The 26,847-nt window shown below is 48.8% G+C and overlaps 1 protein-coding gene across 1 annotated transcript in view; it reads right to left on the bottom strand.

Moving 5' to 3' along the window:
- Nucleotides 1-26,847, bottom strand: part of SUSD4 (sushi domain containing 4) — a 133,962-nt gene that overhangs the window by 6,437 nt on the left and 100,678 nt on the right. The window contains exon 6 of the mRNA XM_040263706.1: nt 906-1,097. Coding sequence (XP_040119640.1) covers nt 906-1,097 — 192 coding nt within the window. The remainder of the gene's footprint in view (nt 1-905; nt 1,098-26,847) is intronic.

Genomic DNA, 26,847 nt, shown 5'->3' with positions numbered 1-26,847 from the left:
ACCCCAGCTTGGGGCAGGTGGCCATGGCTATGCCTGGAAAACACTGGGGTGAGCAGGCAGAACCAAGGCAGGCAGGAGACAGTGGTGTGCTGGTGCCCAGGTCTTCACCATGGGGTCCCTACCCTGATGCTCCGAGGCCAGTGGTGAGGATGGTTTCCTAGCCATTTGTTACCAAGTAGGAAGCACTGAATATTCACTAGAAGGACTGATGCTGAAGCTGAAGCTCCAGTATTTGGTCATCTGATGCGAACAGATGACTCACTGGAAAAGTCCCTGATGCTGGGAAAGATGGAGGGCAGAAGGAGAAGGGGGCGTCAGAGTATGAGATGGTTGGACGGCATCACCGATGCAATGAACATGAACTTGGGCAAACTCTGGGAGATGGTGAGCAACAGGGAAGCCTGGCATGTGGCAGTCCATGGGGTCGCAAAGAGTTGGACACAACTGGGTGACTGAACAACAATAGGAAGCACTGAAGCTTGCAAAAGGCTTATGTTTCTGAAAGTGAGAGCAGGTCTTGCCCATAATTATATCATCTGTGTTCTGATATGCATCCTTGAGCGTAAGAGAAAGGCAGAGTCTTACATTGCTTGGGTCACACCCTGGGCTTGTATCCTTGTCAGCGGAAGGGGGCAAGGCTGGGAGAAGACAGAGTCTCCAGTGGCCGGGTCCTTCCATGGGTGCTGGGGTCTAGGAACCCCGTTCAGAGGGTCAGCATGTTAACCTGGGTGGGTTAATGCTCCCGACCAGGGTCAGGAAGCATCAGCCACATGGTGCCACAAAGATGAACTTCTATATCCTGTTCCTAAAACTGTGTGTGGGTGAGGAGGGCTGGGGCCCAGGACATGCCTCTGGCTGCTGCGTGTGGTCTGAACCTGGTCCAGGGACGCTCTCCACATGCTCACCCGACTTGATGCAGTAGGCCTGGTAAGATGGAAACCACTCCCCGTACTGGCAGGTGATGTACTTGTAGTCACTGGTGAGGCTGTAGCCAGGGTCGCAGTCAAACTCCACCACGGTTCCGTGGTTGTAGCGCTCGCAAGGTCGCGGGTGGCAGATGAAATCGCCGTGACTCACCATTGGAGGTAGCGGACAGACTTGGGCAGTTGGGGAGAATAAGAGTTTCAGAACCACATGCTTATCCTGTCCGGACCCTCAAAACAGAGATCTAGCTCGGAGAACACCTCACTCGGAGATGCGCTTATACACGACGAATCATCATTCTAGCGATGCTGAGCTGTCCCCCAAATCGTCCCAACTCTCGTCCCTTCACGTGAGGTCAGACGGAAGCCTGTGACAAGATTCTGAGCACGTGCGGCTGTCATATGGCATTGTAAGTTACATCGTAAAAGAGATGTTCATCTTCCATGGCAAAGAGTATGTCTACCTAATAGATAGCATCAAGCTACTCTATTAATAACACATGCTATTATGTGCCAGACAACCTAGTAAATAAAATTAAGATATTTATGGGCAAAATCGTCACCGAGACCAAGCCTGTTTCTGCAGCTACGGGAGTAATCTGGGACTGTCCAAATCCCTGGGTGTCCCTGACCTGATTCTCAAATGTCCTCCTGGAATTTGGGCAATGACACACAGGCGGCTCTGTGCAGGCCCAGGCCACAGCCTCCCCATCACAGACCCCCTGACTAGTGGGGAGGAGGCCTGGGACCTGGGCTTGGTTCTGCCACCAATATACTACGTGACCTCATAAAGGTCACTTAATCCAACTGAAGCCTTGTTTTTCTCCTCTGTAAAATGGAAGCTTATTCTGCCCTTGATAATTTTTTCTGACCCTCATATTCTATGATTTTTAGGGAGAGAAAAAGTTGCTTTGTTTCCTCTCTTGAACCTGTCAGCTACCAATTGGCACTTGCCAAGGGCATTTGCCAGTGACTGAGCCACAGGATGAGCATCTACCGTCTGCCTCTGTGGAGACTGAGCCCTGTGCTGCTGCAGCTGCTGCAGCCGTCAACGCCCCCTGAGGGAGTTCAGGGTGGAGTGAGGCACTCTGTGCTCCAGGGAATCTGATGGGACAGGTCTTTAGACAGCTGGGCGTCCTCAGGAGCTGATTTCATGATCCCGATGTCTGCATCTCTTCATATCTAGAAAGGGCTTCCCTGGTGGCTCAGCTGGTAAAGAATCTGTCTGCAACACAGGAAACTTGGGTTTGATCCCTGGGCCAGGAAGATCCCTTGGAGAAGAAAATGGCAACCCATCCCAGTATTCTTGTCTGGGAAATTCCATGGACAGAGGAGCCTGGAGGGCTACAGTCCATGGGGTCGCAAAGAATCATCCATGACTCAGCAACTGACACTACCAGGGACACTCTCATATCTAGAAAAGTTCTAGATTCCTTCATGGTGACATCAGCTCCTTGTGAAAATCTTTTGTAAAGGAAGCGCTTGACTGCACTGAACTCTTCCCTTCACCAAAATCTTATATATTGACCTTCCTCCACTGCCTCTTTGGAGCAGTCTCTCAGAGCTATCTCCCGGGCTCCAGTCCTCATTTTGCTCCAAATAAAACTTTACTCAAAATTCTCACATTGTGTACTTTTTTAGTTGACAAACCCAAACTCTGGGATGCCAGATAAGAACAGTTCTATCTCTGGATCCAGAAAGATGGTTTCTGTGGACTTGGTGCTTCTTCACCTCTTCCCACAAAGAGCTCCCTTTCCTCAACAAGGGGAGCTGCCATGGCCCCTAAACACACCTCAAGAAACAATCACAGCCCAGACCATCGAAGCCAGCTATAAACCCACACCTGTGGAAACCGCTATGAGCTTTTGACCAAAACAGGGGAGAGTTAACTTCAGAGCCTCTTCCCAGGCGCACGCAAGCCCCGGCCAGAGGAGATGCACAGGCCGTCCTCAGCTCACCTCATGCAGCGGTGTCTGCTGGGAGCTGCCTGCCCCACTAGGGCCGCTGGAAGGCATGTCTGGAGCTCTCTTCCAGCAGCAACCCAGGCCCCCTGGAGACGGTCAGATAGATGGGCCCACCCAATGGGGATGTCCCATGGTTTGGGGCCTGGAGGCTCTTAACAGACACTATCTCTCATTCTGCAAAGGATGCTGCAAGGCAGTTCCTGCTGGCTTTTTTCAGAGTTGGGGAGACAGAAACTCAGAAAGGTCAAGTCCTCCAGGAGCGGCTAGAGGAACAGGAAGGAGCTCGGGCTGAGTTCTGGCTCAACTCCTCACCAGCCTAGTGACCCCAAACAAGTCACTTCTTCCCTCCAAGCTTCAGTGCTCTCATCTGTGAAATGAGAGCATCTGAGGGCTGGGAAAGGCTGGCCAGGCCTCCTTTCAGAGCTGACATGACATAAAGTGGGCAGCCAGGGACAACCAGGACCCAGGGATCTACAGAGAAGGGTCATAATGAGGCAATTGCCTCTGCGGGTGATGGGAAAACGAACGTGGGCAACGAGGCTCCTGAGATGAGCAGAAGCAGGAAGTTACTGCCACCGGTGGGCAGGCAGGATGACAGTGGCCTAGTGGCTGAGCTCCTGTGGAAGTTAGAGCTGTGAAGGTGTATCTGGTGGGACCTGGAGGCTGAGGAAGCTCAGACACTGTCAGAGATACGCACCCCCGCTCCCCCAACCCTGCTGGGGCAGAGAGGGTCAGTGGGAAATGCCCCAGCTTCTCCCCTGCCCACACTCCTTCTGGACAAAGCCAGTGGGGAGGCAGCTGACCAGGAGGTGGTAGGGGAAGGGGTCCAAGACGATGTCTGAGGCCCACAGACCCAGGGCATGCTCCATGAATGGTAGCTGGCAGGTGACTACGCCTCAGGTCCCATGGGTGGACACTGGCAGAGTAGGGACCGGGGCTCTGGCTTTCCAGGGCATTCCCATCCTGGCAGATGCACGCCCTCTGTAGAGCGGCCCAGGGCCGTGGAGTCCCATCACCCGGTGCATTTCCAGTTCCACATGCTAGAGCTTTTGCCAAATCCACTACTTCCAGGGTGTTCCACGCACCTCTCCAGGAGGTGATCAGGCAGCAGGAGAGGAAAGGGAAGGGAAGGACGAGGACGAGCGAGAGAGAAAGACCAGCATTGTGAGCTGGCCCGGGATGCCAGTTGGGATTCGTAGCAAAGACCTCTCCTTCTGCAATGACTCTTCCATGAAGAACACAGTGAAGGGAAAGTGTCCACAGGCATCCAGCCCAGGGAGGGGCCACCAGGCTCTCAGAGCTGCCTTCCTGGGCTAGGGGATGCCCTGGCTGCCAGTATTAAGGGGAGGTCCGATGTTCCCTGTGTGGTCAGCCTGACAGAGATGTCTGCCTGACAGAGATGTCTGCCACTGCAGCAGCCTCCAGGGCAGCCAGGTTCCCGTGGCCCCCAGGGGTCCCCCTCCTCTGCACCTCCCACCAGTGCCCTCCAGCACTGCAGAAGCTCACGGGGAGGCTGGACCTCTGCCAGGAGAGGAGGCCCTTTCCCCGGTTAAGGGTATACAGCACAGTAGGGCTCTCCTGCTAGGAGCCTTCCAGACAAATCCTCAAGGGTCCCCCTAGGATGAGAAAATCACCAGAACATTTTCAAGGCCCTGAAAACGTCACAAAAGGTCAGCAGAGGCTCTATAAATATATGCAAGTGTGTTCTGTTGACTAAAAATTGTTGCTCTCCACTTGATTCTCTCCAAGAATGATGACACTGGATACTGCAGTCACCCATCTTCCACACCCGAAGGGAATCTGGGGTGGAGATCAGGAATGAGGCACTCTGTGCTCCATGACAAACTGGCAGAATAGGCCTTCAGACAGTTAGATATTTTCAGATTTTATGAGCCCAATGTCTTGCATTTTCTCACATCAAGAAAAGCATCAAAATCATTAATGGAGACTTCTGCTCCCTGTGACTGGCAGCAACCTCCTGCCAAAACATGTGCTTGATCGCATGCACCCCTTGTCACCAAAATCACATATGCACTGACCGCCCCTCTCCTCTTCAGAACAGTTCCTCGGAGCTATCTGAGAGTCCCTTTCCCAGGCAATTGTCCTCATTTGGCCCCAAATCAAGTTGTGCTTTTTTTTTTTTTTTTTTTGGGTCAACAGTTTTCAGCAGCATTTTCCCTCACTTGGAGGATAAAGAGCTGTTCAAATCATCACCTGGACACCGAGGTAGGTGGTCCCTGATGTGCTGAGGAAGGCCTGGGCTGACTGGGTCCTGTATTCAAAAAAGGAGGGGGGTGGTACAGCATGTGCATTTGGGCATGGAGGGTCCCAAATTCATGTTCAAATCCCAGCTCTGTACTGCCAAGTCAGGGGGGTTAGGACATTTGCTTAACTTCTTAGGGCTTTAGCTTCCCCACCCATGTAGTGAAGGAAACAATTCCTAACTCCTAGGGTGGTTGTGAGGATTAGAAAGTGCATGGAACATATGTTAACACAAGAGTCCAGACCACAACAGGCACTTAACAAATACCAGCACTCAGTGTCACTGGTGGCCAAACTTGCTGGGTGCCCAGGCCGCCCTCCTGTGCCAGGCACTACCAGGCCCTGTACAATCAGGATATCTGGATTGCCGCAGGTGGGCTCCAAATATTCCTGGAGGGAATCGGGAAGCATCTCACCAGCAGGTTTTCTCAGAGGCCAGACAAAAACCATCCAGGGTAGAGGCTTTGACTCTGAGAATGTCATAATCGGTTGCTAAAAGAGATGCACTTGTCCCCTAAGTAGAAACATTTATCTTCATACTTTGCAGTATTTCTAGCAATTGCACCTGGCCCGCCATCAGCTTTGCTGAAAAGGAACCCCCGATGCATCCTGGTAGGGACAGAAGGTGGGGAGTGTTCTTTTAACATGGAAGTTAATGATAAACTTGGGAAGCTTATTTTAAAATAACAGTTTGGGGTTATCTTGAGCTCAGGGAACTCCTCTCATTACAGGCTCTCACCATGGGGTTAAGAGCTTCCCTGGTGGCTCAATGGTAAAGAATCCACCTGTCAATAAAGGAGATGAAGGAGATGCGGGTTCAATCCCTGGGTCAGGAAGATCCCCTGGAGAAGGGAATGGCAACCCACTCCAGTATTCTTGCCTGGAGAATCCCATGGACAGAGGAGCCTGGCAGGATACAGCCAATGGGGTCACAAAGAGTCAGACACGACTTAGCATCTAAACAACAACAACGCCATGGGGTTAAAGTGAGTTCTGCTACCCCTCTCCTCTCTTTCTGTCCCTGAGGGGCAGACAGGAAGTTAGCACAGAAACAATGCAGTAGTGCCTAGAATTTCTGGTTGATCAAAGGGCAACTGCCCTTCCTTAGCACTCGCTTAGGCTCAGTTGGAGGCTCAAGCCTAGCAGTTGCTAGTTCTAGGCAAAATAATAACCCCCCAAAACCCGTGGGTGGTGTGAACAAAAATTTTCCAGCAGTTCTATTTTTTTTTCTAAATGTTTCTCACAACTTCAGAAATTATTAGCAACAGTTATGGGTTTTGTGAAACTTGAAGTCTGAACCTTGGGTGGCTGCAGGCAGAATGCAAGCGAATTGGCTGAGGCTCGGCTGGAAATGGACCATAATTACTGTCTACCTGGAGTCACTGCTCTGCCCCTGGCATTATGATGAGGGCAATGGCTCCTTCCTGATCAGCAGGAACATTCCTACCTACCCACCATGGCTGCAAAGTACAGTTACCACCATAGCTAGTCTCTCATGGGCTAGACTGAGGGGCAGAAGCTGGGGTGCTGGGGCCTGGGAACCTCAGTCTGCCCTGGGATGGCCAGAGTTGGGGCTGGAAACGCCAGGCACAGGCCTATTTCTCCTAAGTAAGCCCTCCTTCCCACCCAGCCTCCTCAGCACCCCTCCAGCAGCCTCCTCTCCCCTTCTCTAGGAGCACCCCCTCACCACCTGCTGAGTGTCCTTCCTCACCCACTTCTGGCTATTTCCACCTATTCAGGTTTAATTCCAGCACAAACACCAGCTTCTTCAGCAAGCCCTCCGGACCACCAGGCATGACCGCAGAATTCCCAGGCACTTTGAACATTTTCTATTCCTCCTACTTGCACAGATCCGTCAACTCTCTCAGAGCAGGGACTGTGTCTTGTAAACTGTCACTCCTACAGCATCCTGCACTATTTTTTAATAAACACCTGTTAATCAAGTGAATGAAAACTGCAGAGTCTTCCTGATAAGCCAGAGGCCACCTCCTCCCCCATCACTCTCCCACAGGCAAAGAGAGGCCATTTTCATGCCATTTCTGGTCCCTGTTCTTTAACAGGGGAAAACGTTGAGATGCAATAATTAGTTAATCAAAGCTTCATGACAACAAAGCACAGCACAAAGACTGGTGTGCATGGTGGCTTCCCAGGCGGCTCAGATGGCAAAGAACCCATCGGCCAGTGCAGGAGACATGAGAGACGTGGGTTCGATCCCTGGGTCAGGAAGATCCCCTGGAGAAGGAAATGGCAACCCACTCCAGTATTCTTGCCTGGAGAATTCCACGGCAGGGGAGCCTGGTGGGCTACGGTCCAGGGGGTGGCATAGAGTCAAACAAGACTGAGTGACTGACACTTTCACATACAGATGTCTTAGCAAAAGGTGACAGGGATTTGCCAGTCCTGACTCTAAGAAATACACTGATATATGTATGGCCGAGTCCCTTCACTATTCACCTGAAACTATCACAGCATTGTTAATACAAAATATTTTTGGTGTTAAAAAGAAAAGTAAAGAAATACACTGAAATAAAGAGGTCAAGGTTCCTAACACGTTTGGGCAAGGCTGTTTGTCTCCTCCCATGATGGACGTAACAGGTGTGCAGATCTGGGACAATAGGGTATCTCGTGAAATGCATGTTTAACTCGAACATCCTTTAATGCATCTGGACAGCATTCAGAGCAGAGTTGTGGGGTGTTAGTTGAGGAAAGGTAAGTATGGGGGTGGGTGGGGGGAGAATTCAACCCAACATTAAAATAAAATTCAGCAGCTGCCAATCTGAGTCATGGCCAATGAAGCATGGGGCGGGGGTGGGGGTGAGGGAGAAGATGCTCAGGACTTCCTCCTGGAACATGGGTACAAACGAAACTCGGGAAGATTCTATTCCTCAGCTGGAAAAGTCTCTGCAGGCTCTTCAAAGAGCTATGGAAGCTTTACAGACCTGGCCCAGTGACAGCCATGGGCAGTGGCCTCCATGGACCGGCATCAGTGGGTCCAGGGTGGCCCGGCTGCTCTGTGCTGGACCAAAGCTCACACACCCAGACTCGGAAGGACTGCCCCCCTGGAAACCCACTCTTCACTCTTCCTGAGAGAAGACAGCCCACCTACCGTCTCCCTTTACAAGAGCAGGCTTTACAGGGTCAGGAGAAATCAGATTCCTTTCTTAATATTACACAGCATCTCAGCAAACCTGGAAGAAGCCAGGGTTGAGCCCCACAGAGCCTCTCCGTGGGGCTGCGGTGGCACTTGGGGCAGGCAGTGCTTCCTTAAAGGATGGGCGGTCTCATGAATCACAAGGGTTTAACTCTCTGGCTGCCCAGGAGATATAAGCAGCACCTCCAGGGCACGGGAACAACCCCAAAAGCTCCCACACATTGCCGAGGTCCCTAGCATCACTCTTAGAGTCTCCTCCTGCCCCTCACCTTCAGCTCTGGCCCCAGAAAGAGCCCTTTCCACCTAGTTGGCAGGATGTCTGGTGGTAGGGGATGGGAAGACAGAAGGGAAGGGCTGTCTTCTCCTACCCAAGTCACCACTTCCATCTCTCCAGCCTCTGACAGTTCCTACAGGGGACTCTTGGCCTCTCTGGTGAGTGTGGCTGACCACAGGACATGAGGGTGGAGGGGTCAGAGGGCTCCACGGTCAGGCAGCAAATGCCACCTTGTGTACAGTGGGCCCACGCTATGCACCCACCAGTGTGTGGCTGGAGCATTTCCATTTGCTTACATGCAGATCAACCCCAAACAGCTTCTCTCCTGTCCTTCCATCCATTCGGGTCCCTACACCCACTGTCTGAACTCGGGAAAGGTTAACTAAGCCTATTGCCTGAAGGGAAATGAAGCTGGAAAGAAAGGCTGATGCATGTCTAAGTGCAAAAAAAAAAAAAAAAAAAAGATTCCTCGTCCACCTCTGTCTGTTTTGCGTTATCAGCACTGGAGCACCTGCCTGGGCTTTGATATAGGAAGTGATTTTACTCGGACAGGCTGTATTTCAGACCCTCTGAAGGAAAAGCCTCTTAACATTCTTGTTTCAAGTATCCTGAAAATATTTTTTTTCTTTAATTTTTAAAAATTAATTATTTATTTGGCTGTGTTGGGTCTTAGTTGCAGCACATGAGATCTTTCGCTGCAACGCACAGATTCTCTAGCTGGGGTGCTCAGGCTCAGTAGCTGCGACATGTGGGTTTAGTTGCTCTGCAGCCTGTAAGATCTGAGTTCCCCAACCAGGGATAGAACCCATGTCCCCTGCACTGCAAGGTGGATTCTCAACCACTGGATCACGAAGGAAGCCCCTTGCTCCTTTCTTAATTCACTTACTTATATATTTTTTGGACCACCACTGAGTCTAGATAATGCATTGATTCTGTCCTCCTGGGGCCTAGGAGAGACAGAGGATAAGTAAGTAAACAAATGAATACTGATGTGGCTGGAGGAGGCCTTGCCTCTGTCTGTTGGAAAAGATGTCAACCCCACATTAAGTCTCACACACAGGAGGCGGCGTCGGCAACCTGCCCTCAAGGGTCTAGAAGGCACCTAGGACCAAAGGGAGCCGGATGTTCAAGTCACTCAGTCGTGTCTGACTCTTTGCAATCCCATGGACTGTAGTCTACTAGGCTTCTCTGTCCATGGGATTTTCCAGGCAAGAGTACTGGAGTGGGTTGCCATTTCCTTCTCCAGGGGATCTTCCTGACCCAGGGATCAAACCCAGGTCTCCTGTATTGCAGACAGATTCTTTATTCTCTGAGCCACCAGGGAAGCCCCTTTTACACACAAGAAGAACCCAAATGCAAGCTGGTCTTGGCAAGGGATTAGAGTACCAAGGGTACAAAAACTTTAAAAAAGGCCAGGCCACCTTGCTCCCTTTAGGGATGGAAAAGGGCCAGAGGACAGAGGCTGTGTGCACCCCACAATGAAGAAACTGAGGATCCTCCAGAAATCAGAGCAGATGAAGGCAAGGACCCTGATCTGAGACAGGTGGTCAAGGATGTGGGAGGAGGAATGTCCCGGGCAGAGGGTGTGACACAAGAGGGGCAAGCTGGAGGCTCGAAAGGAGGAGGGGACAGTGGCCATGAGTGACAGGACAGGGGAGGGGCCGTAGAGCAAGGATGAAGAGGCAGCCAGGGCAGTGTGGGGGCAGCCCCCTGGGCCCTGTGGCAGGAAGCAGAGATTTTATCCTGAGTGTCAGGGACGCTGGCAAGAGCCAGCATAGACCTGTCTTCACCAGGAAGTACCAGCTGCTCTGCAGAAGCCAGGGAGCAGGGATGGAGGTGAGGAGGCTGTCAGGTAGCTGCTGCCATGACCGAGTGACGGAGGATGGTGGCCTCCTGGACCTGGACGTGGCAGGGACACAGTGAGGAGAGTGATGGAATCTATTTCAGAACCTGCTGATTCTACAACAGGACCTGTTAAGAGATGGAGTTTGGGGCCAAGGGAAAAACCCAGGATGACCCCAGATTTCTGCCATCTGCACCTGGTAAGATGGTGATACTGTCCACCACGTCAGGTTTTTGTTTGTTTGTTTTGTGGGAAGTGAGAGGTAGTGAGAATCTGGCTTTGCACTAGTTACGTCTGAGCTGCCAGTGAGACAGTCACCTGGGTGTCGATCAGGCAGCAAAAGAAAGTGCCCGTGGTCAGTAAAGAACTCAGGCATCGGGGAATTCCTGGGTAGCTGGGTGGTTAGGCCTCAGGGCTTTCACCGCCACGGTCTGGGTTCAATCCCTGGTCAGGAAACTGGGATCTCACAAGATACCTGGCAAGGCCAAAAAAAAAAAAAAAAACCCAAAAAAGCCCCCAAATTCAGGAGTGATGAGCTTAGAGATAAGACTCAAATGCTGGGTGAACTCACCCAGGAAGAGACGGTGGAGAGGAAAGAGGAAGGGTCCCCATCCAAAGACTGAGAAATCAGTTGAGGGCAAAGGAGACTGACTGGCTAAGCAGACTGGGATGGACCACCAAAACTAAGATGCATGCATGCATGCTCAGCTGCTTCAGTCGTGTCCGACTCTTTGAGTTCCCATGGACTGTAGCCCCACCAGGCTCCTCTGTCCACGGGATTCTCCAGGCCAGAATACTGGAGCCGGTTGCCATTTCCTCATCCAGGGGATGAGACAGAACCTGTGTCCCCTGCAATGCAGGCAGATTCTTTACCACTGAGTCACCTGAAACTAAGACAGGAAAACTTCTGAGCAGGAGGAGTAGTTTCCAGCAAGCTGAGAAAGATGGAGACAGGATAGGGACCCTGGATTTGGCCACATGGAAGTCCCTAGTGGCCTTGAGGTAAGTGATTTCAGTAGAGTGGTGAGCGGCCAGAGGAAGCCGGGCAGTGTGAGCTGAGGAGGGGTGCGGTGGGAATGACAGCGCTAATAGAGAGTCTAAGGGGAGACTGGCTGCACAGGAGCAGCCAATAGGATGGCTGGAGGGCGGGGCGGGGACCCCGCCCACCCTCATAGGAGCTGTGGACCTTGCTTACGTGTCTTCTGCGGGAGCGGACTAATGCGGAGGACCAGGCTGGTGATGCAGGGTTGGAGGAGGAACGCAAGGGCATCATGAAGGTGAAAGGACCTCTGGTCCTATGTCCATCAATGGACAGACTGGCCTTTGACAGGAGCGGGAGGAAACCAGAGCTAGACGCAGGGACGAGTGGATCAAAGCCAGGGTGGTGGAGATGTGGGGAACTTGTGGTCTGAAGGCTCTCGCTCTCTGAAGGCAGTGTGAGGTGAGGCATTGCCTGGGGAAGGGAGACTTAGAGCTGAGAATTATACATCTCTTATCACAGTCCGTCACCCATTTATATATTTCATTATGTGCAGAAGAGGAAAATGAGGTTTAAATATAGTCTGTGGGTCTCGTGAACATTCACAGAAATTATTTGGGGGGTGGGGCGGGACAGAAGAATGTAGAACATGACAAGTGCTAATTATTTGTTTTAATCCTTCTGAGCCATGAGCCCAGGTATTTGGATTGCCCGTTTCCAGTCTTCCAAAGGTCCGTGCGCCACCCAGCCCCAGCCGGTCCTCACACAGGGAGGAGCCGGCCCTTCAGTGTGTGCGCCCACATCCACCCCACAGGGCTGGAGCTGGTGGCTGCCAGCTGCTCCCACAATCCCATTCCCCTCTACTTCCTGGGCACAGAGCTGTCTGTACTGCCCAGCATCCTTTGTTTCTCTGTGTTCTTGTCAACGAAATGTGAGCAGAAGTGATAAATCCTCCTCCAGGCCTGATCCACGGAACTCTCCCAAGTTTCTGGCTCTAGAATGAGACACCCCCCTCAAAGGGTCCTTAGAAACTGCACCTCAAAACCAGCAGAGTCTCCACTGGCTCCTGAATGGCTGCATGCAAGGGAGACACGGGCTCACCCCCACACACTAATTCCGCGTGTGAAAATAAGCTATTTTGTTTGAGCCAATATTCTCTTTTGGGAACCTTGTTCTAGGAATGAGTCCACCATACATACAGCATGGAACTCACTTTCCTGCAGTTCACTGCGAAAACGACGGGCACCCACCCTCCCTGCCATGTTAGCACTGCATCTGGAGAGCATCTTAGTGATTTCAGTCAGTGGTCCTTCAACCCTGCACATCAGCTCTGTCTAACTGGTCTGGGGTGGGTCCTCAGTGTGGCCAGGTCTTCAAAGTTCCCCAGGTGCTTCTCCTGGGTGGTCACAGTTGAAAGATGAGGAGATGAATTTTCCTCTGTTCTCGCCTTCTGGGATGGAGGGCTTACAACATACAGTAGAGCCAGAGAATTACATTGCCATGGCATCTGGCTGGAGTCTTTACTTCCATGAGACCCTTGTTTTTCCAACTGCCATCCATGGACCATCAACTTTGGGATCAGCCAGGAGCTTATTAGAAAATGCATAATTTAAAGCCAAACCCCAGGCCTCCTGAATCAGAAACTGCATTCTAGAAAGATGCCCAGGTGATTCAGACACACAGTCCAGTCTGAGAAGAGCTGCCCCAGACCACAAGGAAGCTTTATAGCTGAGCTCAGTGGTGATGAGGAGAGAGAAATCACTCTTAATATAGAATCTGGCCCTCAGCTGGCCTTGCAGAGCATGGGGAGGTGGTGGGCCGGCTGGCGATTCTGTGTCTCAAGTCCAAAGGCATCACTATCTCAAAACCAGCAGCATGATGTTGCAGCAGCTCTCAAGAACTAAGGGAGCAGGCATTGCTCTATCCACGGACGGAACCAGGCAAACCTCTGCCTTCAGGACTGCTGCTGGCTTCCAATAATCAAAACCGCCACTGTACCGGCTGGCTCCAAGTCTGGCAGTAATGAGTCTAGGAAGCTGGCTGGCACCCTCCATGCCAAAATCATAGCTGTTTCCAAGGCTACGTCCAAAACCTTGCTTTCAGCTCAGGGAAAATCAATAAACATTATATTGCATGTAACATTTTCCACTTTCCTTTTGTTGTAACAACACGAAAGGCCAATAAATGGGTCCCCTCAGGGAAGCAAATGAGGAGGCTGGACGTTTGCTTATTTCCAGATCGGATAGAACATGGTGTTGACTTGCTCAGAGACATGCAGACAGGTGAAATTTAAGATCACTGTTATTCAGCAGCCCCAAAGGAGGGGCTCCAGTCTGCTTTTCATCTGAGTCACCACATTAGGGTGTCCCTGAAGAAAGACACAATGCATCTGATGAGGACCAGGAAACTTCAATGCCAAAAACAAAAAATATGGTTTCACACAAGAAACCCGAAGTGTGCCTGGTTTTGGAGACATACTGGAACCATGCAGGAGCGCACAGGTGAGGGAGCAGGTATAAAACCATGATTTGCTCTGACAGCTTTGGGCAGTGGAGGGAGGCTGGTGTTGGCATCTAAAGCCAACATGTGTTTTTGAGTACCGATGAGGACTGTGAAGAAAGCTGAGCACTGAAGAATTGATGCTTTTGAACTGTGGTGCTGGAGAAGACTCTTGAGAGTCCCTTGGACTGCAAGGAGATCCAACCAGTCCATTCTAAAAGAGATCAGCCCTGGGTGTTCTTTGGAAGGAATGATGCTAAAGCTGAAACTCCAGTACTTTGGCCACCTCATGCAAAGACCTGACTCATTGGAAAAGACTCTGATGCTGGGAGGGATTGGGGGCAGGAGGAGAAGCGGACGACAGAGGATGAGATGGCTGGATGGCATCACCGACTCGATGGACGTGAGTTTAGATGAACTCCAGGAGTTGGTGATGGACGGGGAGGCCTGGCGTGCTGCGATTCATGGGGTTGCAAAGAGTTGGACACGACTGAGCGACTGACCTGAACTGAACTGAACTGAGGTACACTTCCTTCTTTGTAGTGACTTGAAGAGCAGAGGCTAAGCTGAGTTTAGCCTCACTCACCACAACACGAAAATAAATCACAAGACATCTGTGGTGTCAAAGTGTTTGGTTGTCTGGGAATGTCTTCGCAAATAGGATTCCTACTCTTGGAACGTCTGATGGTTATCAGGGCATCTTAATTTTTAAAAAAATCATCCAGATTTCTCCCATCAGAGGCAGGTTTGACTTTTTAAAGAAAAAATTAATTCTATTTATTTATTTTTATTTCTTGGCAACTCTGTATGGCACGTGGGATCTTATTTCCCTAATCAGGGATGGAACCCATGCCCCCTGCATTGGAGGTTCAGAGTCTTAATCACGGGACCAAGGAAGCCCTTAACTTGAAAGGGAGAGAAATCCGGGGCCCAAGATGAAAAAGGTGTGTGGGGCCTCCACACAGATAGCCCAGTGGTAAAGAATCTGCCTGCCAATGCAGGAGACACAAGAGACTCAGGTTTGATCCCTGGCTTGGGAAGATCCCCTGGAGTAGGAAATGCCTGGAGAATCCCATGGACAGAGGAGCCTAGCGCACTACAGTCCATGGGGTTGCAAAGAGCTGGACACAACTGAGCGCACACACGGACACACAAGTTAATGCAGAAAGCCCGTAGGGAAGCGGGCATTTAGAGTGGATCCCTCCTGCCTCTCCTTGCAATTAGCAAACCCTTCCCCCTGAGAGATCATGCTGAATATACAATGTTGCCAGTGTATTTTTAAGTTCCTTCCCCACAAATTGGACAAAGGAACCATGCTGATACTTTAATGTATTGATTTTCTGCATTTCAAGCTTTTATCCCATAAATGTTTTATTAAATTTCTCCTGCCTTCTTGCTCTTTTCTGTAATCAAATCCCAGCAGATGAAGGAATACAGAATGGAGTAGGAAGTTCCTGATAATGGGAAGCCCTTCCTTATGCCTGGCTCCTAGCTGTGTGTGAGTGAATGCACGTGTGTACCTGTGTACACTTGTGTGTACGGTCCTATACTGTACATAGAAAATAAACAGCTGTGTTTCCTCCTAGCACAAGTGCTTCTAAGGCTTACCCAGTATTTCTTAGTGTTATGTTAAAACAAAAAAAGCTAGTCTGTGAAAAGTACCATGCTCTTCTGACATCTGAATGTATTTGAAAACTGCTGGCTTACAAGTTGTAGACAATGAAAACTGAAAAAAGGGGGGGAAATTCAGCTAGAAGAACAGGAAAGGAGGGTGTGAAAAAGGCCAAGAAGGCAGAACACGCCAGTGGACGAATGAAAGACCCTAAGGCAGCCTTACATACATAGTGCAAAGCACACTTTCTTGGGTTCGAATCCTGGTTCAAACACTTAGGAGCTACGTGACCTTGGGCATTTCATTTAACCTCTTTCTGAAGTAGTTTTAGCTTCCATCATCTGTAAAACGGGAATAGTAACACCCACACTGTAGAGCTTTTATAAAAATTAGAACTAGTAGCTGTAAATCAGCAAGCACAGTGCCTGACAGAAAAACAGATGCCCAATAAACAGACAGCTACTATTATTGGTAACAACATTATGTATATATAGTAGTTACATTGTGAGCCAATGAGAGAAAATACAAGCAGAAAAGACAATGACAACTTTCAACAAGCTCCCACAGTGACAGCAGCGTACACGCACTGTTCCACTTCATCCTCACAACCATTCTGCAGAGCAGACGCTGCTGTGGACTCATTCACACAGAGAAGGGAACTGGGATTCGAGAAAGGGAAGCTACTTGTCCAAAGTCAGACAAATAAATAGAGCACCTAGGATTTGACCTGCAACAAGGCTTACCCTGAAGCCGTGCTCTCTCATGGAGTCTTGCCATGGGGCAAGGGAGTGTCAGCCACCCAAAGACCAGATGTAAGAGCAATGGTCTCTTGATCTGCTAAGATGTGGGCTGTGTGAAGCGATGTTAGAGTTTGGAAAAGCCCTGGAGCCTCTAGAGATAGAAGAAAGGTGATGAGGGGATCCCTGATGGACACAGAGCACTCCTGTTTCACACATGGGCATCAGCAAGATGCTATAGACAGGCCCTGATGAGAATGAGCTCAGGACAGGGATTGGGGAGAGTCCAAGAATGCAGGCCAACTGGGGTTTGGGAAGCTTTACAGATGGCCCTTTAAACCTGATATAGCTATTATTTTCCCAGTAGTCATGTACAGATGTAAAAGTTGGACCATAAAGAAGGCTGAGCACCAAAGAATTGATAATTTTATATCAATTGTGGTGTTGGAGAAGACTCTTGAGAGTCCGTTGGACTGCAAGGAGATCAAAGCACTCAATCCTAAAGGAAATCAACCCTGAATATTCATTGGAAGGACTGATGCTGAAGCTGAAGCGCCAATACTTTGGCCACCTGATGCCAAGAGCCAACTCATTGGAAAAGACCCTGATGCTGGGAAGGATGGAAGGCAGGAGGAGAAGGGGACAGCAGGGGATGGATGTCCAACTCAATGGACAAGAGTTTGAGCCAACTCAGGGAGATAGTGAAGGACAGGGAAGCCATGGGGCTGCAAAGAGTCAGACACAACTTAGCGAATGAACAACAGCAGTAAGAGGCGGAAGGAAGACACAGGGGGCATCTGTTTCTTCTCAAGTCAAGGCAAGGTGTGGGTTGAGTTGTGTTGCCCCAAAAGTTTTGTCGAAGTCCTAACCCCAGGTACTTGTAAACAGAACTTCATTTGGAAATTGGGTGTATAGCAGACGTAATCAAGTTAAGATGGGGTCATGTTACAGTAGGTGGGACCTTAATACAATATGATAGGCATCCTTATGATAGGAGAAGAGACCCACAGAAGGAAGATATGTGAAGACAACTTCATAGGGGGAGCACCACGTGATGGCAGAGGTAGAGATTGGAATGGTGTAGCTATAAGCCAAGGAATGGCAAGGCCACCTCTGGAAGGAAGACTTCTACCTCGAGTCTCCAAAGGACCATGGTCCTGCCAACACTTGGGATTTTGGACTTCTCGCCCCCAGAACCATGAGGAAGACACTTAAGTCCCCAGCCTTTGCTATGTTGTGGGAGCTAGTGCAGTGTGCATCTATCCTTGGCCTGGGAGGAAGTGGCCAAGCCCTTGGGCCAGGTCCACAGGGAAACAACCAGGGACAACAGGAGGGTTTCCTGGCTAATGTCAGAATGTCTCAGAGAAATAATTAGACACCAAGATTTTCGCAAAGGGAAGAGTAAAAAAAAAAAAAAAAAAAGTCGTGTGCCTGAAAGTGGTTATTTCCTGAGCTGTGTCTTAGTGACAGAGTGGAGAAAGAGTCACGCCGGGAGACCGCATCCCAGGCCTGGTACCTTAAAGGCTCCTTGGGGAGATACCAGTCATTCCTCTCTTTGGGCAGTGCTGACAGGAACCAGGATGGGAAGCCTTTGCTTTGGGAACAGTAGAGAGTCACTCACAGTTAACTGCAAGGACCACAGGATCTTTGAAAAGGTCCAGTAATATGGGAGGGTAAAGGTCTTCTTGGGCTTCCCAAGTGGTGCTGGTGGTAAAGAACATGTCTGCCAGTGCTAGAGACATAGGAAACATGGGTTTGATCCCTGGGTCAGGAAGATCCCTTGGAGGAGGGTACGGCAACCACTCCAATATTCTTGCCTGGAGAATCCCATGGACAGAGGAGCCTGGCGGGTTGCAGTCCATAGGGTTGCAAAGAGTCGGACCCGACTGAAGTGACTCAGCACACACACAAAGGGTCCTATTATATGTGAGTTCAGTCATGGTTGTCTATAGAATTCTTGACTTCCCAGCATCTGATAAATTTACTTTTCTTTTCAATTCAAAAACATTTCCCTTGTAATAAGATATTTATGGCAGGAAAATACAGATTGATGTCGGCACAGTTGTTTGCCTGTGATCTCCTGAGCTAAGAACTAGTTTTCAAATCTGAAATCCAGTATAATTGGCTTCGTTCTAAAATTCCAGCTGTTTCCGCCTTCAGCTGTTTCCACCTCCTTAATGCCTGGACCTATTATATCCCTTCCCATGAGTGGAGCAGCTGGTGGTAGAAAATGCATTAGGTTCTCATCTATCAAAGAAGAAATTGGCCAGAATATGAGAAAATTCTAGACTTTTCTGTAGGACCCCCAGGGAGGAAGAGGAGAGATCCGATGATCAGAGCTCCACTAAGGGCTTTAACTTTAGGGAAAACTGGACACAGTTTAGAGTCGGGCACCATCTTTTCCCCTGGTAGCTCAGTGGCAAAGAATCCACCTGCCAATGCATGAGACGTGGATTTGATCCTTGGGTCTGGCAGATCCCCTGGAGAAGGAAATGGCAGCCCCCCTCCAGTATTCCTGCTTGGCAAATCCCATGGACAGAGGAGCCTGGTGGTCTTCAGTCCATAGGGCTGCAAAGAGCCAGACACGACTTAGCAACAAAGCAACAACAACCATCTTTTTGTAAAAACAAACTCCCAAACAACCAAAAACCCTCCTCTACAAAACCACCAGTACAGAAGGAGAAATCTGAATTATGTTACAGATTCTACCCCCCCAAAGAAGAATGACATAAGACACTAAGAGATGTAGAGGTATGACTATCTTACCTGCCAATCATCCCAAGTGTCTACTCACTTTAGGGAGAAGAGGGAAATTTTGGTAATCACTTGTGAAGAAAAGGGGGGCTCGGGGCAGACACTGGGGAGGAATGACCCCCAAATCACCCTGCCAAATACTTCCCAGTGACTCTTCGGTCTGCAAAAGGCAGGGAGTGACTGAAGGGATTTATTACCTTCTGTGTTGCACCTGATTGCAAGAGGTTTTATTACCATGAAATTCAAGTCATCTAAGTTTCCAGAGAGGAAAGAAGGAAATAAATCCTGTCTGGAGCAGGGACAGAGAAGATATTCTTGAGTTTAAGGACAAACACCAAGATTTTCCCATTTGTATCGGCCCATCTATTTTCTGAGTGTGATGAAGTCACCCTCATGCCACAAGCGAGCAGCTCAAACCACTCACTGCAGCTTTGTTGTCACTTAGCTGGGCGGTCCTTTCACTGACCTGACATTTAAACATCACAAAATAAAGAATTCTGCTTGGATGCCTGTGAGCTTTCCAAAAATATGAAGAGACTATAAGGCAAAGCAGAAATACATTTTAGTGAGAACCATGAACTCAGTGACTGAAAGAGACTTGTCCCCACACCCTTGCCCCATAGAATGCATCCTAGCCTGCAAAAGAGGGGTAAAAGATCTCAGATATCCCAGCCATGCGAAGGTGGGGAATTCAGACCAGTTCAGAACTGTAAGCCCGAAAGAAGCCTGTGTGTAGGATTCTTGTTTTATATGAGTGGCTTCCCCTACAGAAAACCTGCAGCTTCCTTATTGACACAGTCTGACAAAGGGCTTAGATAGAGCCACAGTGTAAGCGGGCTTCCGATGATTCAAGCCCACCCCTGTGCCTTGCACCCAGGACACATTTCCATAAAGACGGGAGTGATGGTGCCTGGCATCAGATCCACTGCTTCCCCTGGGGCCTGTACCTGCCCCAGGACAAGCTTTCTGCCTAGGTGAGAGCTGAGGGGTGGGAGCCTTGGAGAAGACAGACCAGAGCCCCTCTGCTGGGACCCCAGCTCTGAACATGAGAGTGTGGTGGGGGAGGGGTAGCCGAGTCCCCCATTGATGATCTCGTCTTTCCTTGATTTGGTGGGAGACACCAATCCAGAACTCTTGCCCCCTTTGCTCCTCTTTGGTGGGAAGAGAATCACTTCTCTTCTTTGACATCAGTGTAAAATCTCTGCAATTGAATGAGGTGAAAAAAAAAAAAACAAATCTCAGGAGCCCTGGAGAGCTGGAGGGTTGACGGTTACATGTTTCCAAGGAGATTAAAAGGAAGGGAAAGTGCCTGATGGAGTCTGCCGAGGGGCTACGGGCCTGGAGAAAGAGGGTGGTGGGGGCAGTCCAGGGCTGTGTATCAGATCAGGAGTCCTATAATTCAAGAGAAAAAGAGCCTATAATGCAATAGCTGGGAAGCCTGAGAACTTGCTTCCACTTGAAAAACAGGAACAAGGTCTCTTGGTTTCCTTAGGACAGAAAGATCAGTGTTTCTGGATTCAATATAGAAGGGGGGAAAAAAAGGAAAGAATAACGAAGCTTCTTAATGCCACAGCACAATCTACTCTTGAGTACAAGGAGACGTGTGCCCGAGAAGAGGAAGATGCTAGAGTGGCAATTACTGCTTGTGTAAAGAAAAGAGACAGAGGAGAATTAAGCACAGTGAGCCCTGAGAAGCTCTGGTAAGACACGCAGGCGGCTATTTTCTGGTAATCACTCTGCTGTAATGTATGAACAGTACATGGACAAGGTATTAGGATAATTTACTATTGCTTGTGAACAATAAATTACCAAGGCTGCTTCCTATTTTGCATCTCTCTCTAATGAAAAAAACCCCGTGAGGGTCACAGGCAAGGTGGCTGTAATACAAACATTGCCAGATACGGGAGTTTTCATGGCCGGGAACCAGAACAGGAGAGGAAGTGACGCACTCACATACGTGCCCAGATGGAAGAAGATGGTTCTCGGGTCACAAGGAGATCTCCGCGTGGCTTCGGACAGGTTTTCTCCCCAGCTAACATCACCTGATGGAGGTCGTTCAGTCCCTAAGCTGTGTCCAACTCTTTTGTGACCCCAATGGACTATAGCAGGTCAGGCTCCCCTGTCCTTCACTATCTCCCAGAGTTTGCTCAAACTCACGTCCACTGAATTGATAATGCCATCCAACCATCTTATCCTCTGTCCTCCCCTTCTCCTCCTGCCTTCAATCTTTCCCAGCATCAGGGTGTTTTCCAATGTGTCGGCTCTTCGCCTCAGGTGGCCACAGTATTGGAGACGGGGGAGGACCTGCGATTTTCCTCTTTTCCAGGCCCAGGAAACACAGCTCTGAGGTAGCGTGTCTGACTATGGTTTAGGGGATGGCACAGTGACAGGTGATCTCACTACGGATAGAAATTCACCGCAGCCTTCTTCAGACCAGGCCTGGTCTCCTTTCTGTGCTTAGAAGTTTCCTTTTGTAGAATGGGAACCACCTTGGCACAGGGCGGACTGTGATTATTCCTTGGAATGTTGTCTGCCAAGGATAAGACACAGGGCAGGTCTTATCTGAGGAGGCCTGGGCTCCTCCGCTGTCTTTTTTGTTCCTACACAGGATTTGTTTAAAGTCCCAGGGCACTTCTGGGTGAAGGCAGGGCTCCTAGAGGGGGAGGCGCTTACTGCTGCCTCTTGTCCCAGAAAGAGGGTTTGACTCTGGGGGAAAGCACACTGCAAAAGCCAAGGGCCACTCTGGAGCTGGGATCCCTCTCCACCCAACCTGGCTTTGAGTTTTGATCCCAAACTGGAACCTTTCAAGTTATCTCCTATTTGGCCCAACAAGGCTTTTCTGTTTCTTATTTCTCCTTCTTTTCTTATGTAAGGACGCCGACCTAAAAGAAACCCCGAGCAATAGAAGTTTCTTCGGAAATAATGCCATTGCCTTCCTTGTAACTAAATCTGAAACTGATTAAGCTTCCATCTCTGACCACTTGAGTAGTGAAATGGATGGTAAGGGGGCAGGCCTGGGGAACTGGTTTGGGCATTCTGAGTTTGGGAACTGGTTGGATTTAAAAACAAAATGTTTTGGATACTCAGCTTCTAATAAGGTCAGGTTTGCTTTGAAAGGTCAGCATTGGGGAAGCCCCCACCTAAGTCATAGTGAATGAAATCAATCTCCTCCTCTTCTCCACCACTGGGCCAGCACACTCCGCACACACACATTAATGCATGTTGCCTTGGCTACAGAGCTTCAAAATGCATGGTCCTTGTGGATAAGTGAAATATTTAGACCCTTTCTCTTTTCCCAAAGCCGAGACACACACACACACGATTCTGTTTGATCTCCAGGGAAAAGAACCCCAAAACTCATAAACCTCAGATAGAAATTTTCATTTTACAATTGCAATACCACCTATCAGAACTTCCCTTCCACCCCTTCCAAAGCAGAAGCATGCACCTGCCCCGTGGGAAAGTTAGCTGCAGGCATACTTGCTGCCATCTGTGATGATGCTCATCTCCAGGGAATGGGATTTGTCATCTTAGTCTCCCCATTAAACTATAAGATCTTCACAGTAAGGAATGATGTTCTTTTCTTTCTTTATAATTCCCCAGAGCCCAATTTGGTGTTTCTCCGTGCCTACCAGGTGTTCAATAAACACTGCTGACAATGTAAACCGAGTTCTTAGCACTTACAAATGAGAAATTGCCCACACTCACTGTCATTGTTTTTTTTTTTTTTTAAGATTGCCTGGATTCAGTGTGTGTGTATGTACATGTACGTATGTGTGAAAGAGAGAGATGAGAGCCTCAGAGATGAAGATGGCCTAAGAATGGAAAACATTAAGATACACAGAGATAAGGAAAAGCACTCAGACCTGCAGTGAGACAGACCAGAACACAGAAACCCAAGGGGCTCCTTCCAGGCTCAAATTTATATATTCGTGTATTTTAAAATGATGCAGCCACATTCTGGGCCAAAATATTATGATTTCAGGTGGTTTCCCCTCCCCACCCAGAACCTGGCTGTGGGAAAACAGACAGAAGCTGGGAACTACAGCCCAGACCTTGAAACACATCACCCACAACTTCCTACTGGGCCTTGGAATTCTTGCCATCCTTGGTGAAGCTGCCAGAGCTTTTCCTTTCAAATTATAAAGTCCTTCATGAAGCCAGACCTCAATGATGGGATTGCTGACACTGAGTGTGACAGCTGCCACGAGACACTGGAACCAGCAAAGCCTGCTCCGTGCCACCAGAGCGGGGAGGTGGGAAAGCCCAGCCCAGAACTGGCAGTGTGGAAAAGTCAGGCCACTGACCCCCTTCGAGGTGCCAGTCTCTAGGTCTGCGAAAGAGGACACAATCCCTGAGCGGCCCCGAGGCTGAAGTGAGGCTCTGCTGTAATGGGGTGACCAATGGGCACTTGGGGGAGCAGTGGGGAGGGCTCTCTGCCCCCCCGGTGGGCAGCAGGGTCTCCTGTGGCCTCACGGCCCCCCGCAGCTAGGAGTTCTACAGGTAGGCCAACTGGGCTAGAAGGACAAACCCCTTGCTATGTGCTCACTCTTCAGAATTTTTTGACGCTTTAAAAAAATAGCTGTAAGAATTATAAAGAAATCAGAACAAACCGAATAATGCATAATCAGATAATGTCCCTTGGTGATGAAGAGCATGAGCTTTGGAATGGCAAAGATCCACGTTTGAGTCCCCATTCCCCCACTTAGGAGCCGTGTGACCTTAGGTGAGCTACTGAATCTTTAGAAACCTGGGTTTGCTCATCAGTAAAATGGGATTAAAAATAGTATTTGTCAGGACTTTACTGGTGGCCCAGTGGCTAGGACTCTTAAGTTCCCAATGCAAGGGGCCTGGGTTTCGATCCCCAGTCAGGGAACTATATCCCTCACATGGCAACAAAAATCAAAGATCCTGTGTGCCACAACCAAGACCCTGGAGCAGATGAATAAATAAATACTTAAAAAAAAAAAGTACTTGTCTCACAAAGGCAATAGGAGGACTAAATGAGATACTGTGTCAAACATTCTGACACATAGTGAGGTCTCAAGATTCACAGGAATTCTTATTACTGCTTAATATTTCCTCCTGTTATCTGGGATTCATGTTAATACAAACACAGTTACAAGTATGCCAGTAACTTCGAGAAAAGAATAACGGAAGCAGAGGTCAGAGAGGAGGGAGGTTGGAAGACGCTATGCTGCTGGCTTTGGAGGTGGAGGGAAAAAAAAAAGAGTATGCAAGTAACCAAAACTGAATCTGAGCAGCCAAAACAATGTTACAGTGTCAATGCATAAAGACCTGGGTACTTCATTCACAGCCAGGCCCAGAGTCTTCCTTATTGTGACTCTGTACACAATTCTAAGAGCAATAATAATGATGGACCCTTGATTGACCACCTACCATGTATCCAGCCCTTCATTAAAAGAGTTACATTTGTTATCACACTGGACCCTCATAGTCCCACAACTATAATCATCTCCCCCACTTTATAAACAAGGACATAGAGACTGATAGAAGCTAAGTGACTTGCCCTGAGCCAAACTGATTAAGTAGGAGACTCAGGATGTGAACTCAGCCAGTTGGATGGGAATTAACACTGTAATCAATAGCCCACAGCACCTCCATGACCATCCTGGTGATCCCATCTTCAGGCTGGTGGCAGGTTAGGAAAAGAGCTCCAGGGGTGCAGGAAGCTGCAGTGACAGGTACACTGACACGCGATGGATTGATGGATTAGTAGGGAGACAGGATAGGGAAGGGGATAAAAAAGTTCACGGAGAAAGGCTTCCCCAGCCCAGCTGTGCAGACCTGGTCACTTCAGGGGTCAGACAGCCTAATATTTCAAAGTCCCCAAGAGCATCATGATCTCACAGCACAGTGCAATCATTTTCATTGTGCCATCAAGAAAAATAAAATTGTGTGCTCCAGAAGACACACACAAAACAGGGGGTGATGTATTAATGAGGTGGGTAGATTCCCTTGGGCTAGTGCATCTATGTTGAATACCCTTTGACAATTTGCATAAACAAGGCACAGCCCTTGAATAAGATGATACACAATTCAAGTAAGAGTTATAGAAACTCTAATACCCACGTGTATCTGGATACGTTTTTCATGAATCCTTACCTTTTATTTTAACACACTGCTTAACTTAACCCAGTTCCTATCAAGTCTTGAGACAAAAAGTCGTTTAGTCCACTCTGCGTCTCTCAGAATCATGCCTTTGGTGCCTTTAGCCAGGGTACCATTTAAAGGTCTCACAAACTAATTGCATCAGATAATTGAAATAAACATGTCTTTATTGAAAATGAAGATGTAAAGACTTCTTTTTATGGAGGAAAAAACGGTATTAGGTGGCTTTCTTGTCACAGCAGCTGTCACCCGGACTTTTAGTGTCCCCCTCCATCATAGCACAGGCTTGCAGAGGAAAAGGAAACAGGTTTTAAGCCATCATTTCCAATCAGAAGTCAGTCACAGCCTCCTGTTCATAACCTTATCTTTTTGCCCCTTAAGGGAAGATTTTGTTTTATGCCTATTCACATCATATTCCCTAAGCTCCAGAAAAACTGCTTTCAAAGTCCCCAAATGAAGCTCAGAATATGATATTTTGAAAGACATTTAAACCAAATTTGAAAAGATTTGAAGATAGGCATTTCAAATGGATATAATCGTAATATGATATCTTTAATAACTAGTCCTCTAGTTCTGGTTATCAGAGCAGGGAGAAACCTCCAGGAACCAGAAAAGCCTGCATTCATCAGCAGCCTGTGCTCACCTCACCTGCCAGCGGTGGTTCCCAGTGGAAACAAAGGGGAAGACCTTCTCCCTCTAGGCTATGGTTGCCAGATTTCACAAATGAAAATATAGGACAGTGAGTTATCGCTGAAGTGCAGATAAACAAAAATTACAAAGAGTAATTGTTGTCCGTAAGTGAGGGCCACCCAATATTTAGGACATGTTCATATTAAACAATTATTTGTTGTTTATCTGAAATTCAGATTTAACTGGCTTTTGGTACTTTATCTGACATTTCTATCAGTGGGCTCTGATCCCCTAGGAGATTTAGGATGGGTGGGAAGTAGGGGTGAGTGGGGGCTCCACTTACCAGCCTAGGAGAACAGCACCACTGATGACCCAGGCTGGCAACCTCATTTCTCCAAGCACCAGGCTCCCCTCCCTTTCATCTCTTCTCCCTGTCCCTTCAAGGAGGCTCCATGGCTCCAGCCAACCCACTCTAATTCATGGTCTTCCTTAGGAGATACTGCTGATCACTGCCTTCCACCCCCAACACACCTCCCATCTTAACCTCATCCTACACTGAGGTACATGGTGCTTGTAAGAACTTGCTGGTTTTTACGTTCTATTCTGTTTTGATTTGTTTCCCAAGAAAAGCTACAGATGGGTTCTGGAGGGGTTCCTGATTACAGATTTCCTTTCATTTTTTTTTCCTCTCCCCACATTTCTCCATTTATTTCTCCCCCCTCCTGCCCACTGTATTCAGATGCCAGGAAGTAAATTGTTATGTGTTTCCTTCAATCATAATTTCAAGACCTGAATTAAAGTGAAAGCTGAGCCAGCAGGCCCAACTTGCCTAGAAAGGTTTTAAAAGTCTGCAATCACAGACACTGGCTTGACTCTGGCAATGGATGCTCTGACTCCCGCCCCCACCCCCCCACCCGCCAACTGCCACTACGTCATACTACTGATTAGTGGTCTTTAAGTGAACCACACTCAAAAATAAACACATATATTTAACCAAAACGAGCAGGAAAGATCTTTGGTCTCAGGCTTCCGAGTGTGTGCTTGCAGCAAAACATTTACAGCCAAGCCATAAAACGCATGGAAATAG

This window comes from Oryx dammah, unplaced genomic scaffold (assembly GCF_014754425.2).
Source record: "Oryx dammah isolate SB20612 unplaced genomic scaffold, SCBI_Odam_1.1 HiC_scaffold_21, whole genome shotgun sequence".
Taxonomy (NCBI): domain Eukaryota; kingdom Metazoa; phylum Chordata; class Mammalia; order Artiodactyla; family Bovidae; genus Oryx; species Oryx dammah.
This window is presented reverse-complemented; position numbering and strand designations above follow the sequence as displayed.